This window comes from Herpailurus yagouaroundi, unplaced genomic scaffold (assembly GCF_014898765.1).
Source record: "Herpailurus yagouaroundi ecotype Mexico unplaced genomic scaffold, PumYag 182, whole genome shotgun sequence".
In the NCBI taxonomy this organism is placed as follows: Eukaryota; Metazoa; Chordata; class Mammalia; order Carnivora; family Felidae; genus Herpailurus; species Herpailurus yagouaroundi.
Window position 1 is genome coordinate 24,989,725 of NW_024412413.1, and position 17,009 is coordinate 25,006,733.

At 39.5% G+C, this 17,009-nt stretch overlaps 1 protein-coding gene across 2 annotated transcripts in view; it reads left to right on the forward strand.

Annotated features, from left to right (window-relative positions):
- LTA4H (leukotriene A4 hydrolase) overlaps positions 1-17,009 on the forward strand; it is a 35,555-nt gene that overhangs the window by 4,806 nt on the left and 13,740 nt on the right. For both annotated transcript variants that reach the window (XM_040491166.1, XM_040491165.1), the window contains exons 2-12: positions 2,087-2,217; positions 4,178-4,298; positions 7,229-7,297; positions 8,927-9,031; positions 10,305-10,357; positions 12,238-12,310; positions 12,827-12,967; positions 13,748-13,771; positions 14,466-14,536; positions 15,212-15,323; positions 15,873-16,017. In XM_040491166.1, the coding sequence (XP_040347100.1) occupies positions 2,087-2,217; positions 4,178-4,298; positions 7,229-7,297; positions 8,927-9,031; positions 10,305-10,357; positions 12,238-12,310; positions 12,827-12,967; positions 13,748-13,771; positions 14,466-14,536; positions 15,212-15,323; positions 15,873-16,017 (1,045 nt within the window). The remainder of the gene's footprint in view (positions 1-2,086; positions 2,218-4,177; positions 4,299-7,228; positions 7,298-8,926; positions 9,032-10,304; positions 10,358-12,237; positions 12,311-12,826; positions 12,968-13,747; positions 13,772-14,465; positions 14,537-15,211; positions 15,324-15,872; positions 16,018-17,009) is intronic.

Below are 17,009 nucleotides of genomic sequence, written 5' to 3' on the forward strand. Positions count from 1 at the left end.
AATATGGCTGCTTTAAAAAAAGATCAAACCAGAATGGAGATTTTTTTCCAACCAAGTATCATTGACTCTAGAGAGGTAGGAGTCAAATTAACGACTGCCCTTGTGACTTTTCCTGAGTTTATAGTTCAGTTAACCAACTTGAAAGCGAAGCAGCTGGTCCTCTAACTCCCCCTGCTACTACTGCAGCCAGATTTCAGTAAAAAGATGCCAGAGGTAGGGAGATCAGACCGCAGGTGGTTCTAAGGCAGGGTCTGGTCTACAGTGGTGGTAGAAGGACAGAGAAGAAAGTATGAGGACGGCATGAAAGAAAAATTTGTTAATTGGCTATGGGGGATTGGGAAGTGGGATCAATTGTGGATTATTTGAATGTCTCAAACCTTAGGTACCTTGAGGATTCTGTTAACAGAACAGAAATAAAGGGAGAGAACTGATTTCAGGGACATCCAGGTAGCTTCATTTTTGGAATTTTGAGAAGCCCACTGAATATGAGGCAATATTTCCCATGGAAATGTCAAGCAGGCAACTAAGAAACCGAGCAGCAGTCCTGGGGAAGAGGTAACAACTGTAGAAATAGACTGTAGTCATCAGCACAGAGGTATTGGTTGATGACACGGGATGAGTGAGAATGAGAGAGTGACGAATATGGTAAGAAAATCTAGGGATCAAAGCTAGAACATTGGGACATATCCATTTTTAGGAGCTAGAAAGGAGGTGGAGGAAATGGCATTAGACAAGGAGGAAAACCATTCATGTTTAAACTCAAAGAAGCCAAGGAAAGGACATCAGACAGATGAGGTGGCCCATAAGGGCTTTGAGTGGATGGGGGTCCAGATTACAGAGCAGAAAAGACCCCTCGATCAGGAGGAGTGTCCTGCCCTCTCAGTAGCAGAGGATGGAGAAGCCAGACTGAAGAGGGAGAAAGGAAAAAAGGAGGAGAGATTGATGAGGAAGAGGAAATAGCAGCCATAGGTTGCCCACAGAGTTTAAGAATGGAAGGAGACAGGGGTGCCTGGGTGGCTCGGTAGGTTGTGTCCAACTCACGATTTCAGCTCAGGTCATGATCTCAGGGTCTGTGAGTTTGAGCCCCATGTCAGGCTGTGTGCTGACAACGCGGAGCCTGCTTAGGATTCTGTCTCTCTCTCTCTGTCTTCCCCTGCTCAGGCTCTCGCCTGTGGGTGTGCATGCTCTTTGCCGATCTCTCTTTCTCTCAAAATAAATAAACTTTAAAAAAAGAAAGGAAGGAGACAAATGAATAGGTATCAGGGCAGATTGATCAAGTGAAGTTTAACAAGTAACATTGGGAGACTTGTTCAGGTTGTTTGGAAACAGTCTTGTGGCATAGGAAGGTTGAAGATTCTAGAGCAAGAGAGAGATGATGAAAGGTATGGTCTCTAGGGCTCGGATGGAGGATTATGGGGATGGAAAGCACTCAGACACCTGCTGCCACTCCTTTCCTGCCCCATGCAGTTGTCCTTGATGGGCCACGGCAAGTAGACACCCTCTCCCAGTCCTCGGTAGGTCATGTGGTAGGAGCTGCCCCCCCTGCCGCCCAGGTTGGGCTTTTTCAAGGTACATAATGGCAAGTATACAGCCTGCGTATTTGCCCAGCAAGTACCAGGGTTTCTTTTAATTTTGGGATAGATGCAAGTACATAGGAGTTGGAATTTCAGGAAGAAATACATGGTGAGATACATCAAGGAGTGGTGATGAAAGAAACTTTTAAGTTCGAGGTGAATGTTTTTCATAACAGGAAAGTTAAGTTTTAGGAGATAGGAACAAAGGCATTTTAAATTAGATTTGACTTCCACTTAAAACCTCAAATTTGTGGGACTATCCCGGAATTACCTAATGATATATATGCAAACTTTAGAACCAAAAATTTTTCAGGAAGCTTAGAGCCCCAACAGACAGGACCTACACTAACTTTTGACTTCTTTAATTCTTGTAATTTCACTCTGTATTTTACTCTCTATGAGCAACTAGTTCTACTCTGTAATCATTATAGTTAACCCATAACTAATATTAGTTTTCTCTGGTGCATATAAAACAATTTTCTTATCACTTAAAAACGCTAATTTAATTCTAGATTTTGGATACAAAGGACCTCACAATAGAAAAAGTGGTCATCAATGGACAAGACGTTAAATATGCTCTTGGAGAAAGACAAAGTTACAGAGGATCACCAATGGAAATCTCTCTTCCTATTGCTCTGAGCAAGTATGAATGTTATTATCTTTCTCTTTTACATAGCTAAATAATAGAGAAAAAGTATTTTTAATGTAAACAATTTTCCTTTCCTATTTCTAGTTTGACTGTAGGTAGTAACTGGTGCTCTTACTGATCTCCTCAGATTGAAGTTTATGGTAAAAGTTATATGTTCTTAAGATACTAAAGAAATTCATTGTACAGGGGTGCCTGGGTGGCGCAGTCGGTTAAGCGTCTGACTTCAGCCAGGTCCGGGAGTTCGAGCCCCGCGTCAGGCTCTGGGCTGATGGCTCAGAGCCTGGAGCCTGTTTCCGATTCTGTGTCTCCCTCTCTCTCTGCCCCTCCCCCGTTCATGCTCTGTCTCTCTCTGTCCCAAAAATAAATAAACGTTGAAAAAAAAAATTAAAAAAAAAAGAAATTCATTGTACAAAATCCTGAAGAATAGGAGATTTGCTAACTGTTACTTCTTTACTGATCATTTTACTAATACCTAGAGTGATGATGGGAGCATGCCATCTTAAGGAGGCATTTCAGGATCACCTGGGAAACTTTTACAAGCTGCACATTTTTCACCTTTTCCCCAGAGGCCAGCCACTTTTATTAGTGGAATAATGGCAATGACAAACATAGAACCATTTCTGTATACCAATCTTGAGATAATGCTTTAAATACATTTATCTAACTTACCGAATTTACATAATTTATCTAATCCTTACAATAACCGTTGTGGTGTGATTTCCATTTTACAAATGAGGAAAGGGAACCTCAGAGAAATAAAATAACTTATTCAAGAAAGTGGCAGCCACAGTTGTCATATCAGGGGTGTATCCCACTCCTTGGTAAATTGGGAAGGGGAGAAAGGGTGGAAAACCATTGGCCTAAAACAAGAATGATCTACCCTCACCTTCCAGTGGCCAGTATTTTCATGCCTCCTCTTCCTGTTTAAGAAAAAGAAACAACCACATGTAACTTGTCAGGTAGATATCATTGACCTCTTTCTGCAGATAAAGAACTATGGCAGGGGGTGGTTGAATAACTTGCCCAAGTTCCCTGAACCAGTAGGTTGTAGATTCAGGATTCACAGGCATGGCTGCCAGTCTCCACAACTCTTGCTATTTCCTCATTATGAGTGCTGCTCAAACTGTCTGAGGTAAAGGGCCAGTTCTTGGTATTTCCAATCTGTCACAGGCTGATTCTTTTATAAAATGCAATAAAAATGAATTGCATTAGAAGCAAGAGATTAGAAGCAAGCACACATTTTTGATTACTAGATTCAGTAGATGTAAAAATGACTACAAGTTTCTTTTTTTTTTTTTCAACGTTTATTTATTTTTGGGACAGAGAGAGACAGAGCATGAACAGGGGAGGGGCAGAGAGAGAGGGAGACACAGAATCAGAAACAGGCTCCAGGCTCTGAGCCATCAGCCCAGAGCCCGACGCGGGGCTCGAACTCACAGACCGCGAGATCGTGACCTGGCTGAAGTCGGACGCTTAACCGACTGCGCCACCCAGGCGCCCCTGACTACAAGTTTCTAAATGCTTCTTAGTGTCGACCTGTCCGGTAAGTTTGCAGGCCAGTACAACTCTGTGTCGTGCTGTGGCATCCACTGCTGGAGTAGTCACGGTTCCAAAATTATTTCTTCCACTTTCCCATTATCATAAAAGATTACATGATACCACAAGCGCAAGTGTGTGACAATCAGTAATGTACTCCACGAATATTAGTTCCTGTTCCTGTTACATCTTCGTAAGCAGTTAGCATGGTGGAGTGAAAAGGACCCGGAAGCTGGCATTCAGGTAAGAACGTGAGAGGCAAACTTGACCTACTTAGGAGGCAGCATTCTAGAGCTACGCTCCATCAGTCACGAGACCTTGTAAAATATTATTTATAGTATATACTCTGTGTATTATGAACGCAAACTTTAGTTAGATTGAATTATATGCTACTAATATATTTGTTTGTTGCATACAGAAATCAAGAAGTCGTTATAGAAATTTCTTTTGAGACATCTCCAAAGTCTTCTGCTCTTCAGTGGCTCACTCCTGAACAAACTTCTGGGAAGGAACACCCATATCTCTTTAGTCAGTGCCAGGTAAAAGAGATCTGGAATGATTCATTATACATAGAATTCCCAGCACATTCAGTTCAATGAAGCAAAGTGGACAGTGGTCTCGGGTCTCACCTAAGATAGCATTTTAATGTATGTTATAACAACAATATGTATCTTCATTGATATCTCTCATTATTAACGCATTCATATATTACTTTTAAAAAGAAACTCCCTTCAGTTTGAAATCATGTCCCTTTGAAGTAGACTATCTAGGTCATATTTATATTTTTGTCCCCAGCACCTGGCATAGAACTTGGCATTCTTTTTTTTTTTTTTTTAATTTTTTTTTTCAAACTTTTATTTATTTTTGGGACAGAGAGAGACAGAGCATGAACGGGGGAGGGGCAGAGAGAGAGGGAGACACAGAATCGGAAACAGGCTCCAGGCTCTGAGCCATCAGCCCAGAGCCCGACGCGGGGCTCGAACTCATCACGGACCGCGAGATCGTGACCTGGCTGAAGTCGGACGCTTAACCGACTGCGCCACCCAGGTGCCCCAGAACTTGGCATTCTTGAGTGGGCACTCAAGAAATGGTAATAAAATAGAAAGGAAAAAATTAATAAGGCAAAAGTGATATGTACTGGTTATGAAAAATGTTAATTATAAATGGAAAGTGAAAGATCAGATTTTTCAGTCTTCTGCAGACATCATTGCCCAGAAGTAACCACCACTGAGTTAGGTTTGCATCTATTCCAGATCTTTCTTACACATTTACAACTGTATATGTTTTGTAAATATATTAAAATACTGTTAAAATGACACGACTTAAACTATTTCTCTTTAAAAACTAAGAATGTGGATGGAACTGGAAGGTATTATACTGAGTGAAATAAATCAGTCAGAGAAGGACAGATATCATATGTTTTCACTCATATGTCGATCTTGAGAAACTTAACAGAAGACCATGGGGGGGAGGGAAGGGGGAAAAAAATAGTTACAAACAGAGAGGGAGGTTAGGCAAACCATAAGAGACCCTTAAATACAGAGAACAAACTGAGGGTTGATGGGGGGGTGCTGGGGAGAGGGAAAAATGGGTGATGGGCATTGAGGAGGGCATTTGTTGGGATTCCCCAAAAACCAAGAGAATCTACCCCGAAAACCAAGAGCACACCTTACACACTGTATGTTAGCCAATTTGACAATAAATTATATTAAAATAAAAATAAATAAAATAAAAACTAAGAATAAAGAATCCTATAATTACACACAATCTGTCACAAGGATAATACATATCAAACTATCTTCTAAAAAGAAAAAAACCTAATTCTGTTAGTAATCAAATAATTTACAATTAAAGGAACTCACTTTGTTAAACACTGTATTTTCTAGCACTGTGTTACGTACTTTGCATACTTAATCCTCTCAGTATTCCTCTGGGATAGATACTATGTTAGGCTCAAATTTGAATACAAGTCTGTTAAAAAAGAAGCAATAGTGGAACACAAAATAGACATGTTTACTTTCTATTGGCAATTGGAATACCTTTTTAATCCAGGAAACCCTTAGTTCAGTAATCTGAAAGAGATACAGCTTTCTAGGCACAAGTGTACAAGTTGTGTGCTCTCTTAGAAACATCTGATTTTCAGTCAGTACTTCTTTTAGAATGTCCATAATCTAAAGTTGGCAACATGTGCAATATTTGAGAGTCACAAGAATGTGAATTTTGAATATGGTATTCCACTTCATATTGGCAACAGTGTTTGAAATACAGGAAAGAGATTGCAGTTAAATTAAGAAATGACTGCGGTTAATGGGGAAGCTGGACGTGATTTTGTTCGACAAGTTTGCTACGGTTGCCCTCCGCACGTGTGCCTGGGTGTGGGCTTTTCCAGTGAGACACTTGTCAAAACCACTTTGGTGCTGCTGAGCCACCAATTAGAGATCGTTAAGGAACTCCAAAGACATGGTCTTAGAGGCGGTGGTTCTTCTAGTCTTACTTAATCCAGGTAGAAGTCATTTAGGATCCCATGTCCTTGGAGAATCTATTAGATAGGAAGTGAAAAGGGCTAGAGTTTGGGGGTTGTAAGGAGCGTGCAGTGGCAGCAAGTATGTCTAGGATCTGTAACAAGTTCAGACAGAGATGTTAGTGTCCGTGCTCCTTTAAGCTCAGGGGACTGTCTCAAGGAGGCTGGGGCTGCTTTGCTCACCAGCAGTCAGTCCAGAGTTGTTTGTCGGCCAGGGTACAAAATCATGGGTACTCTGGCCATTCTTCCTGATGGAACTGGCACTCGTGCCAGATGGATGGGGAAGCAGAAAAACACTGCATCTCATGCGAATGAATCTGTCTAGATGGTATTGAGGAAGATTGTTCTTTCTCCTTTTCATCTGCGTTTTTACTTTCCAAGTTTGCTGCAAAATTGAAATGTCAAGACTCTAGCGACATTCCCCAAGCTGTTTTCCTCAGAACACAGACGTCCCATGAGATGTTAATAACTGACCAGAGAAAAATAGTTCCCCGTCAAAAACAATTGTAAGAATTCAAACAGGTTTCTTTATTCTAGGTCTTTTCAGAGTCTTCAGGAGGCTATGTTCCAAATGACTCATTAAGACAGGGATGTAGAATGCATGGTTTGCCATTTTATTTCACCAACGAGCCTTTTTTTTCTCAGGGTCCCTAACAGCTTCTCACTGGGCACTACTGTTACTCTAAGTAGAGAGTAGGAAACAATGTTTAAGGTTGCTTCCTGCTTCAACTGAAATGTGACGACTGACCATACATTAAAATGGAAAATCAAACTTTTTTGTCCACAAGTCTGTTTTTGCTACTTCAATAGATCTGAGCAAGTGTGAGACATACTTTTTAAAAGAATGTGTCTAAGGACAGTGCTGCAATTTTAACGATTTCTTAATGACTTGATTTATAAGAAATGGGAATAGCTTTCTCTTTCTTCCCCTCCCCCCGCCCCCCCAAGGCCATCCACTGCAGAGCAATTCTTCCTTGCCAGGACACTCCTTCTGTGAAATCAACCTATAGTGCTGAGGTAAGTATCACAAATTATTAACTAAATTAAATGACTCATGTAAGTAAATGTGGGAGAAATGATAAGCAGAGAAAATAGTTGGATTTTTATAGTTAGTAATACTTTACTTAACTAAATTCTATATGAAATATGTACCAAACAAGCTGGGGTCCTCATTTTGCGTCTCTCAAGATTTTATTTTTAAATAATCTCTGCATCCAACATGGGGCTTAAATTTACAGCCCCGAGATCCAGTGTCTCATGCTCTACCGACTGAGCCAACCAGGTGCCCCTGCATCTGTCTTTTAAAGGTAGTTTTGAACATAAGTGTAATAAAAGGAAATGGGTACTATTTTGATTGTAAAAGAAATTCAGAATAAAGGACCTCAAAGCAAGAACTTGGGGACAATGTCTTTTAACTTTTTTTTTTTTTTTTAATTTTTTTTTTCCAACGTTTATTTATTTTTGGGACAGAGAGAGACAGAGCATGAACGGGGGAGGGGCAGAGAGAGAGGGAGACACAGAATCGGAAACAGGCTCCAGGCTCTGAGCCATCAGCCCAGAGCCCGACGCGGGGCTCGAACTCACGGACCGCGAGATCGTGACCTGGCTGAAGTCGGACGCTTAACCGACTGCGCCACCCAGGCGCCCCATTAACTTTTAAAAATTAACATTTGCAGGATTAAAGGCTCTAGAAATGTGCTCTGTAGCCACGTAAACTTCTATCTAGGTATCCTAACAGGCATATATTGCAGATTTACTGAATACATTTCTGTCTTGTTCTTGTCATAGGTACTGCTAATCGTTTTTCAGAAAGGACTATGATAATAAATACATACTAAATAAATAATAAGCACTAAATAATATTAAATACATACATACATTCATACATACATACTAGCTCCCAGGCCAGACCTATTTGGACCAAGCAAATAGAATTGAGGACCAACCTGTCTTAACGGGGCCTTCTTGATTCTGAGATCATCCCACACCAAACCACACCTACTGTGTGTAGGGCTATAGAACACTATATACTTGGAGGCAAAGAATCTCAGCTTCTAGACTCTCCTCTACCACTTAATAACTGCACGACCCGAGGCAAGTCTTATGACCTCACGACCTCAGTTGTCTCATTTGTATAACACATCACTGCCTAAATAGAGGAAGCAGAACCAAATTATTTCCCAAATGCTTTTCAGTGCTAGAATTACGGTTGTTGTAGCACTGGTTCTGGAGCTCCTGCTTCTGTATCTGCCCCAGAGATAGCTTTAAATACTGGGCCACGCGAGAAGAATATGAAAGTCTAGAACTTGGAATGGATGTTTCCTCGATCGTTAATACTGAGGGGATAGTCCTTGACTCCAGCAGCCCAGGCAGTTAGTAAGTAGCACAGCTAGAATTTTAAACTAGTTTCTACCTAATGCTTGTAATATGGATGGATGAATGGATAGATAGATACTTCACCTTTGTTTTGAAAGAAGCCAGTTTTATGTATTGCTAGCTTTATTTATAAACCTGATATGTACAAACTTACCTGGCCAACAGTCTATTGCATAGTTAAGAAGGGGAGAATACATTATTTTACATACAGAGTTTAAGATACATAGCATCTTTTATTTATAACTGGAAATGACTTCTCTTCTTGATTAGGTGTCTGTTCCTAAAGAATTGGTGGCACTTATGAGTGCCATTCGTGATGGAGAAGCACCTGACCCAGAAGACCCGAGCAGGAAAATCTATAGATTCAGCCAAAAAGTAAGTTCTTAGGGTCTAAATTTTTGGTTTAATTGGTGGTGAACTACGAATAGCTTTTACCCATCCAGAGAGAAAATTACATTTGAAATATTTCAGAATTTAGGAAGCAGCTTCTTTTTTCTTCATTTCTTTTTCTTTTGTGCCTATAAAATGGTGTGTTCTACTTACAGAGTTGTACTAAAGAAAGGGGTTGCTGGATAAGCAAAGTGGGGAGCATGGCCTGATCCCATTTTCTCTTATCCCAGTTAGTAGCAGATTTTCTGTTATTTTAAGTTACACTTTTGCCCGCCTTGGTACCACAGTACAGGCATGTGGTTATTTAGTGTTTATAAATGGAAGGGCTATATTAGACCAAAAAAAAGAAAAAAAGAAAAAAGAAAAAAACCAACAACACTGTGTTACAATTCTTAAAGTTAAAATTCCTGTGTAATTTAAGCTGGTAATTTGACTTGCATCTTTGACCTTTGATGAATTGTGTGTGTGTGTGTTTATACATAGTGCTTTTAGTTTGTTTTTTTTTTAATGTTTATTTATTTTTGAGAGAGACAGAGACAGAGCACGAGCAGGGGAGGGGCAGAGAGAGAGGGAGACACAGAATCCAAAGGAGGATCCAGGCTCTGAGCTGTCAGCACAGAACCCAACACGGGACTTGAACCCATGAGCAATGATATCATGACCTGAGCCAAAGTCTCACACTTAACCAACTGAGCCACCCAGGCGGCCCTGTGCATGTTTGTTTTTGTTTTTCTTTTTAATTGACCTCCTTCACAGTACATGTAATTGAGCCACAGCGGACAGTTTTGCTCCTACACCAGCATCTGGGATTCCAGGCTCCCAAACCTTCAGCATCCTCTTACTGCTGGATTCTTTTATATGTCTCTCAAATATACGAGGAGCGGTTTTTAAAAAGAAAGTAAAATATTGTTTTAGATCAAGGAAAACACTGAAAACTTAAGAGAAAAAGCACAGTTCCTTCTTACAGATTACTTTTTGAGAAATGCTTGAAATAGACCTTGTGCAATCATGATTTTCACATTTCAGAATCTGTCCTTCCTAGTAAACTGAAAGAGAAATAGATGTTTTGAAATGTTTTACATCACAATTTTGAACCATTTGACCCCCTAAAAATGAGAACTGTGAAATTTGAAAAGGAATTTATTTACTTTTAAATATGAATTGTCTTATTCTATAACATTTTTAAGCACTAATTTGAGCATGTGTGTGGGTTGTTTTTTATTTTTTTTTCGTTTTTTTTTTTTTTCACTCCCTTTAGGTTCCGATCCCCTGCTACCTGATCGCTTTAGTTGTTGGAGCTTTAGAAAGCAGGTGAGCTTTCGAACAAATCTTGAGGTTTATGAAAAGGTTAAACTTTAGGCATCTTGAATCTCTGGCAGGATTAACTAATAGCTCATTTGTGCATTTCTCAAGATACCAAGCTGACAGCTCTGGAAAAATCAAATCTAATTATAAAATGTAAATAGCAACTAATTTTAAATTAAAGTCTTTACCAGTTGCCCTTCAGATTTTCCAAGTATTATAGGATGAGCATGCTCTTACCTTTTTTTTTTTTTAATTTTTTAATGTTCATTTATTTTTGAGAGAGACAGAGACAGAGATAGAGCATGAGCAGGGGAAGGGCAGAGAGAGAGAAAGACACAGAATCCAAAGCAGGCTCCAGGCTCTGAGCTGTCAGCACAGAGCCCAACGCGGGGCTCGAACTCACAGACCACGAGATCATGACCTGAGCCGAAGTCGGACGCTCAACCGACTGAGCCACCCCGGCGCCCCCCACTTTTTTTAAAATGTGACTACTAGGCAATCTAAAATTAAATAGGCAGCTTATACTTGTGGCTCCCTTTAAATGTATTAGATAGTGTGAGTTACATTTCTACTCAGTGTGGTGTAGAAACCAATAGCTTTGGCATCACCTGGGAGTTGGTTAGAAATGCAAATTCTTGAGCTCTATCCAGACCTACTAAATCAAAGTTTGCAGATGAACAAGCTTCCCAGATCATCTGTATGCACATTATGCAAGTTTGAGAAGCAACAACCTAGAATCCACTGCCTCTCTGGGATGGGACACCGAGGCAAAATCTTGTTGTTCGGGGTTTGGTGGTGCTACATAAAATTTTTAAGATGAAATGTAGATGAAAAAAATATTTTTGAGTTCTAGCCCTATATAAGTGATATATGTAGTTCCATTTGTTTCTTCCTTTAAAAAAAAAATTTTTTTTTTAATGTTTATTTTTTGAGAGAGAGAGACAGAGACAGAGGTACAGCGTGAATGGGGGAGGGGCAGAGAGAGAGAGGGAGACACAGAATCTGAAACAAGCTCCAGTTCCGAGCTGTCAACACAGAGCCTGACGCGGGGCCTGACCTCATGGACCATGAAATCGTGACCTGAGCCGAAGTCAGAAGCTTAACTGACCGAGTCACCCAGGTGTCCTTCTTTTTTTTTAAATTGTGGTTTAAAAAACCCCACAAAATTTACTATCTTCATCATTTTTACATGTACAGCTCAGTAATCAGTAGTGTTCAGTATATCCACATTATTGTGAAACAGATTTTCAAAACTGTTTCATTTTGCAAAACTGAGACTCTATAGCCTTTAGAAAACAACTCCCATTTCTATTTCCCTCCACACCCTGGTAACTACCATTCTACTCTGTTTCTATGAAATTTGACTACTTTAGATGCCTCATGAGTGGAATCCTAGAGTATTCATTCTTTTGTAACTGGCTTGTTTTATTAGGCATAATGTCCTCAAATTTCAGTCATGTTGCAGCATGTGACATGATTTCCTTGTTTTTCTACTTGTTTCTTCTTATATGAGTGTTCAACCCATAAATGCATAACAAAGTTTACATCTGCCCCTGTTCTGGAATAACATCTTCCTGAGCCATGATTGGGTTTCTATAGCTGTGAGATTGTGGGAGGAAACTAGGTCCCCAAAGTTCTTACCAGAGCCAATCAAGGCACTTTATGTCTCAGTTTTCATTTGGCTTAGCCTGTGCCTCCTTCTAGAGCTGCATACACAACAGCAGGTTTGTATCTCAGAGAAGCCATTTAACCTCACCTCCTCCCCATAAGCACATGGTAAATCACACAAGAACTGCAAGGATTTATGTATAGTACTTCAGCTCTCTCCTAGAACCAGGGAGGTAAGTTGTCTTGAATTTCACTTATTAAGCTTTTTAATTTTGCAGGAAGATTGGCCCAAGAACACTGGTTTGGTCTGAGAAAGAGCAGGTGGAAAAGTCTGCTTATGAATTTTCTGAGGTTGGTCATCTAGTGCCCCTTTTTTTTTTTTTTTTTTTTTTAATTTTTTTTTTTCAACGTTTATTTATTTTTGGGACAGAGAGAGACAGAGCATGAATGGGGGAGGGTCAGAGAGAGAGGGAGACACAGAATCGGAAACAGGCTCCAGGCTCTGAGCCATCAGCCCAGAGCCTGACGCGGGGCTCGAACTCACGGACCGCGAGATCGTGACCTGGCTGAAGTCGGACGCTTAACCGACTGCGCCACCCAGGCGCCCCTAGTTCCCCTTTTTAATAATCGTGGTAGACAGATTTAAGGTTTTAAGGATGAAATGTTATGGTGTTAAGTGATGTAGTAAGAGAATCAAATACATCTTATTTTATGTGAATTTGTAGTTGCTGCATTTTTTGTGCCAATATCATTTAAAATGAGCATCATTAACTCATAACCTTCATAGAAAGCAATATACACGTTTAAGAAATCCATCATTGTGATGAATGACTAAGACATACAAATATATGTGCATTAATTTTCCAGACTGAATCTATGCTTAAAATTGCAGAAGATCTGGGAGGACCGTATGTTTGGGGGCAGTATGACCTGTTAGTCCTGCCACCATCCTTCCCTTACGGTGGCATGGAAAATCCTTGCCTCACTTTTGTAACTCCTACTCTGCTGGTAAGTATAAATATTTCTTCCTTTGAAACCGAGTTCTCCCCAAACATAAAGCTAGACACGAAGAGCCTTAGACTCCTAATAATATGTTTTTTAAAAACGTATTTTCTCTTATTTATGTAACTCCTCCTCCTTCCTGATTTTATTGCTTATTATGGTTATTTTCATCATCTTATTTTTCAAAAGAAAATAATATGGCCCTTAGGGAGAAAAGAATATTATGTCCAAGGTGTGCGGAGACGTTGGGGGAGGGAAGGCTGTATAACAATAATCTGTTGATGAATGATGCAGCCAGACAGAGAAACGAGACCATTTACACTTGGTGTAGAGGCACTGGTACAACAAAATAAACAAAAGCTTACTTGACCGTGCATAGGGAAGGATTGGACCTACAGTATATAGCTATAGCTCATATGCCTTTGTAAGCTGCTTTAAATCACTACAGACTTTTCTTAAATGCACTGTGGGCAATAAGGAGAGAATAAGGTACATGAGGGAAATTAGGGCAGATATCAAAAATGGAAGTAGGAGACATGTTTCCCAAAAGTTAGTCAGAGATAAGTATACTGGCCTTCCTGGTCCTGGAAAAATTCCTGAGATGAGGGAGAGAAAGCATTACGCTATTTTTTTAGTCCTGCATTTTTTAATTTTCTCTGTACATACCCTTTGGAGTGCCATAGTAGAAATACAGTGGACTACTGATACCACAATACATCCTGATGCAGGCGGCCTTCTAAATATAGTCTGTAATTTGAATACTAAGATAACTTTCTTCTTTTTTAGGCAGGAGACAAGTCACTCTCCAATGTAAGTTAAAATTTGTTATCAGGGTCTTACCCTCAAGAACTATTAAGTCAACTGATTTTTCTAAAATACCCATTGTATTGTTACATTGAAGATATGGCTATAAAAGATAACTTGGGGATTGTTGTTACATTAACGGTTAGATTTAATAGATTTCATAACTTTATGGTCTGATCTTCATACGTTTATGAAATACGTCTTAATGGAGTGATATCTCCACTTAATATTTTCTAAATAGTTTTTTGTTTCTAATTTATTATTTTTTTAACGTTTATTCATTTTTGAGAGATAGAGATAGTGCGCAAGCAGGGGAGGGGCAGAGAGAGAGAGAGAGAGAGAAGGAGACACAGAATCCAAAGCAGGCTCCGGGCTCTGAGCTGTAAGTACAGAGCCTGACACGGGGCTTGAACCCATGAGCTGTGAGATCATGACCTGAGCCGAAGTTGGACACTTAACCAACTGAGCCACCCAGGCATCCCTGTTTCTAATTTTTTAAACTGTACTTTTGTCCTTGGCCAAATTATGATTCATATGCTGAACTAACTCCCTGAATATCTCAGCTGATGCTAAAAAAAAAAAAAAAAAATTGAACATGGAATTAAAAGACCTAGAGTACCTTCTTTAGGAGTTTAGATTAAAGTGATCCATTTCACTCCTAACCCCTTCCACTATTTACTATGAATCATTTCCATTTTAGGTTATTGCACATGAAATATCTCATAGTTGGACAGGAAATCTAGTGACCAACAAAACTTGGGACCACTTTTGGTAAGATTTTTTTATTATTTCTTTTTATTTTTTTTATTTAGAGAGAGAAAGATGCGGTGGGGGTGGAGGGCAGAGAAAGAGGGAGAGAGAATCCCAAGCAGACTGCATACTGTCAGCGCAGAGCCTGACATGAGGCTCAAACTCACGAACTGTGAGGTCGTGACCTAAGCTGAAACCAAGAGTCAGATGCTTAACCAACTGAGTCACTCAGGCACCCCTAATATTATTATTTCTTTATTGGTCCTTGTTATTAATTTCTTTCCTTACTTCCTGGCCCTCTGAATTGTTTTGTGGAAACATCTTGTTGTTCTTTGTTATCATCTCTTTGATAGACAGTTAAAAAAAAAATTCTGCAATACTTGTCACAATGTTAGGGAGAGTGGAGTATTCAGCTTATGCTTGTTATTTAGTTCCTGGTATGGTCACATTTTAATACACACGTCAAACAAGAACCCAGGCTTAATTTTCCCCTAGGCTATCTGCTGGGCTGGGCTTCCCATTGTTCTGAATGGAATGCAGAATAGCCATTTAGGCAATCTGCTTTGACTGTAGTGTTTGTGCTTTACAATGCTTTACTCTGGAAAAGCCAAAAGGAAATTTTTGTTCATTAAAATGCTCTTTCCTTTCGACTGTGTCACTGTTTTTATTTTATTTACAACAAAAAAATTTTTTCAGGTTAAACGAAGGACATACTGTGTACTTGGAACGCCACATTTGTGGACGACTGTTTGGTGAAAAGTTCAGACATTTTCATGCTCTGGGAGGATGGGGAGAACTACAAAATTCAGTAAGTGAGTCATGATGTGAAAAGCATTCATCCAAGGTTGTACAGGCATTCAAGTATAGTTTGTAAACTAACTTTACTAGGTAGCAACAAGAAAGCCATTTTTACAGGTTTGGAAAATCAAGCAGATCTGGTATAATATTCTATTGATACATACTAATCATTATGCTGTGTAAGGTCATGTTCATGACCAGTAGGACCTCATTGGGTCTTTACAATTAATGTAGTCAGTTACTTAGTTTGAATTTTATTTGGTATATTTATGTCATTTTTCAGTGCTCCCTCCTAAAGGTTGAATTTGCTGACCAGGAATTGAAACATCTTTCTAGTTTTTTATAAGAATAAAACCCACTATTGGGCAGGAAATGTTATGGAACATGACACAAGTAGCCATTCCATTAATAGACTTCCAGAAATTTATGCTAACATACCCTACAATTTCTAGTCTCTCAGTTTAAGCTCTAGACTGTCCTACTAAAGTTATGCCTCTGGGCTTGCATGGTGGTAACCAGTCTTCATATTTGAACATTCATCGAATTCTGTGTCTTGCAGGTAAAGACGTTTGGAGATACACATCCTTACACCAAACTTGTGGTTGATCTGACGAATGTGGACCCTGATGTAGCATATTCTTCAGTTCCGTATGAGAAGGGCTTTGCTTTACTCTTTTACCTTGAACAACTTCTTGGAGGCCCAGGCAAGTAGTTGGCACTTTCTGATTTTTTTTTTTGAGAGCAATTAAATTTTATTTAAAATTAAATAAAATTGTGTTGCTTGTCTTTAAAGAAAACACATCAGTATTTTAAAAATTATGAAAATAGTATGTACTTATTGAAAAAAAATTATGTGGTACAGAAGTTTGTGAGAGTCCCTCAGCCCCTTTCCACTCCCCAGCTAACCACTGTTAGCCATTTGGTGTGCATGGCTCCAGATTCTTTTCTAAGTATAAATGAACAAACAAATATATTTTAACTATAGAAAATGGATCATATTATATATATATATATGTAAAATTTGTTCTACCTTTTTTTTTTAAATTCAGCAGTGTTCCACAGACATCCTTCCATGTCAGAACATACAAATCTGTCTTAATGTTCTTTAATGCCACCATACTCATTCATTATACAGATGTGCTGAGTTTATGTAACCTTCCCCTATCAATGGGTGTTGAGGTATTCTCCTTTGCTCATGGACTTTGAAGGCCCTTCTTCACCCATACGCATTCTGCCAGTCCCAAATTATTCTTCTCCTTTCGGGTCACACCAAGGCCATTGCTTTTAGAATTTGTGTTGTGGGTTCTATGTTTCTTTCTTTTTTTTTTTTAATATTTATTTATTTTTGAGAGAGAGAGAGAGAGCGTGCGCATAAGAGCGTGAGCAGGGGAGGGGCAGAGAGAGAGGGAGACACAGAATCTGAAGCAAGCTCTAGGCTCCGAGCCCCATGTGGGGCTCAAACTCAAAAACCGTGAGATCATGACCTGAGCTGAAGTCAGACACTTAACCGACTGAGCCACCCAGGCGCCCCCTATGTTTCTTCATTGTATCTTCCTCTTAATTGTAATTAGGATTTCTCTTCTCCCTTCCACTAAATTACATTTACTTTTCAAGGCCCAGCTTAAGTCCTACCTCCTTTTTTGAACATTCTTTCACCACTGGAGCCCTTACTGGTTTTGCTATTCTCTGAAAATTC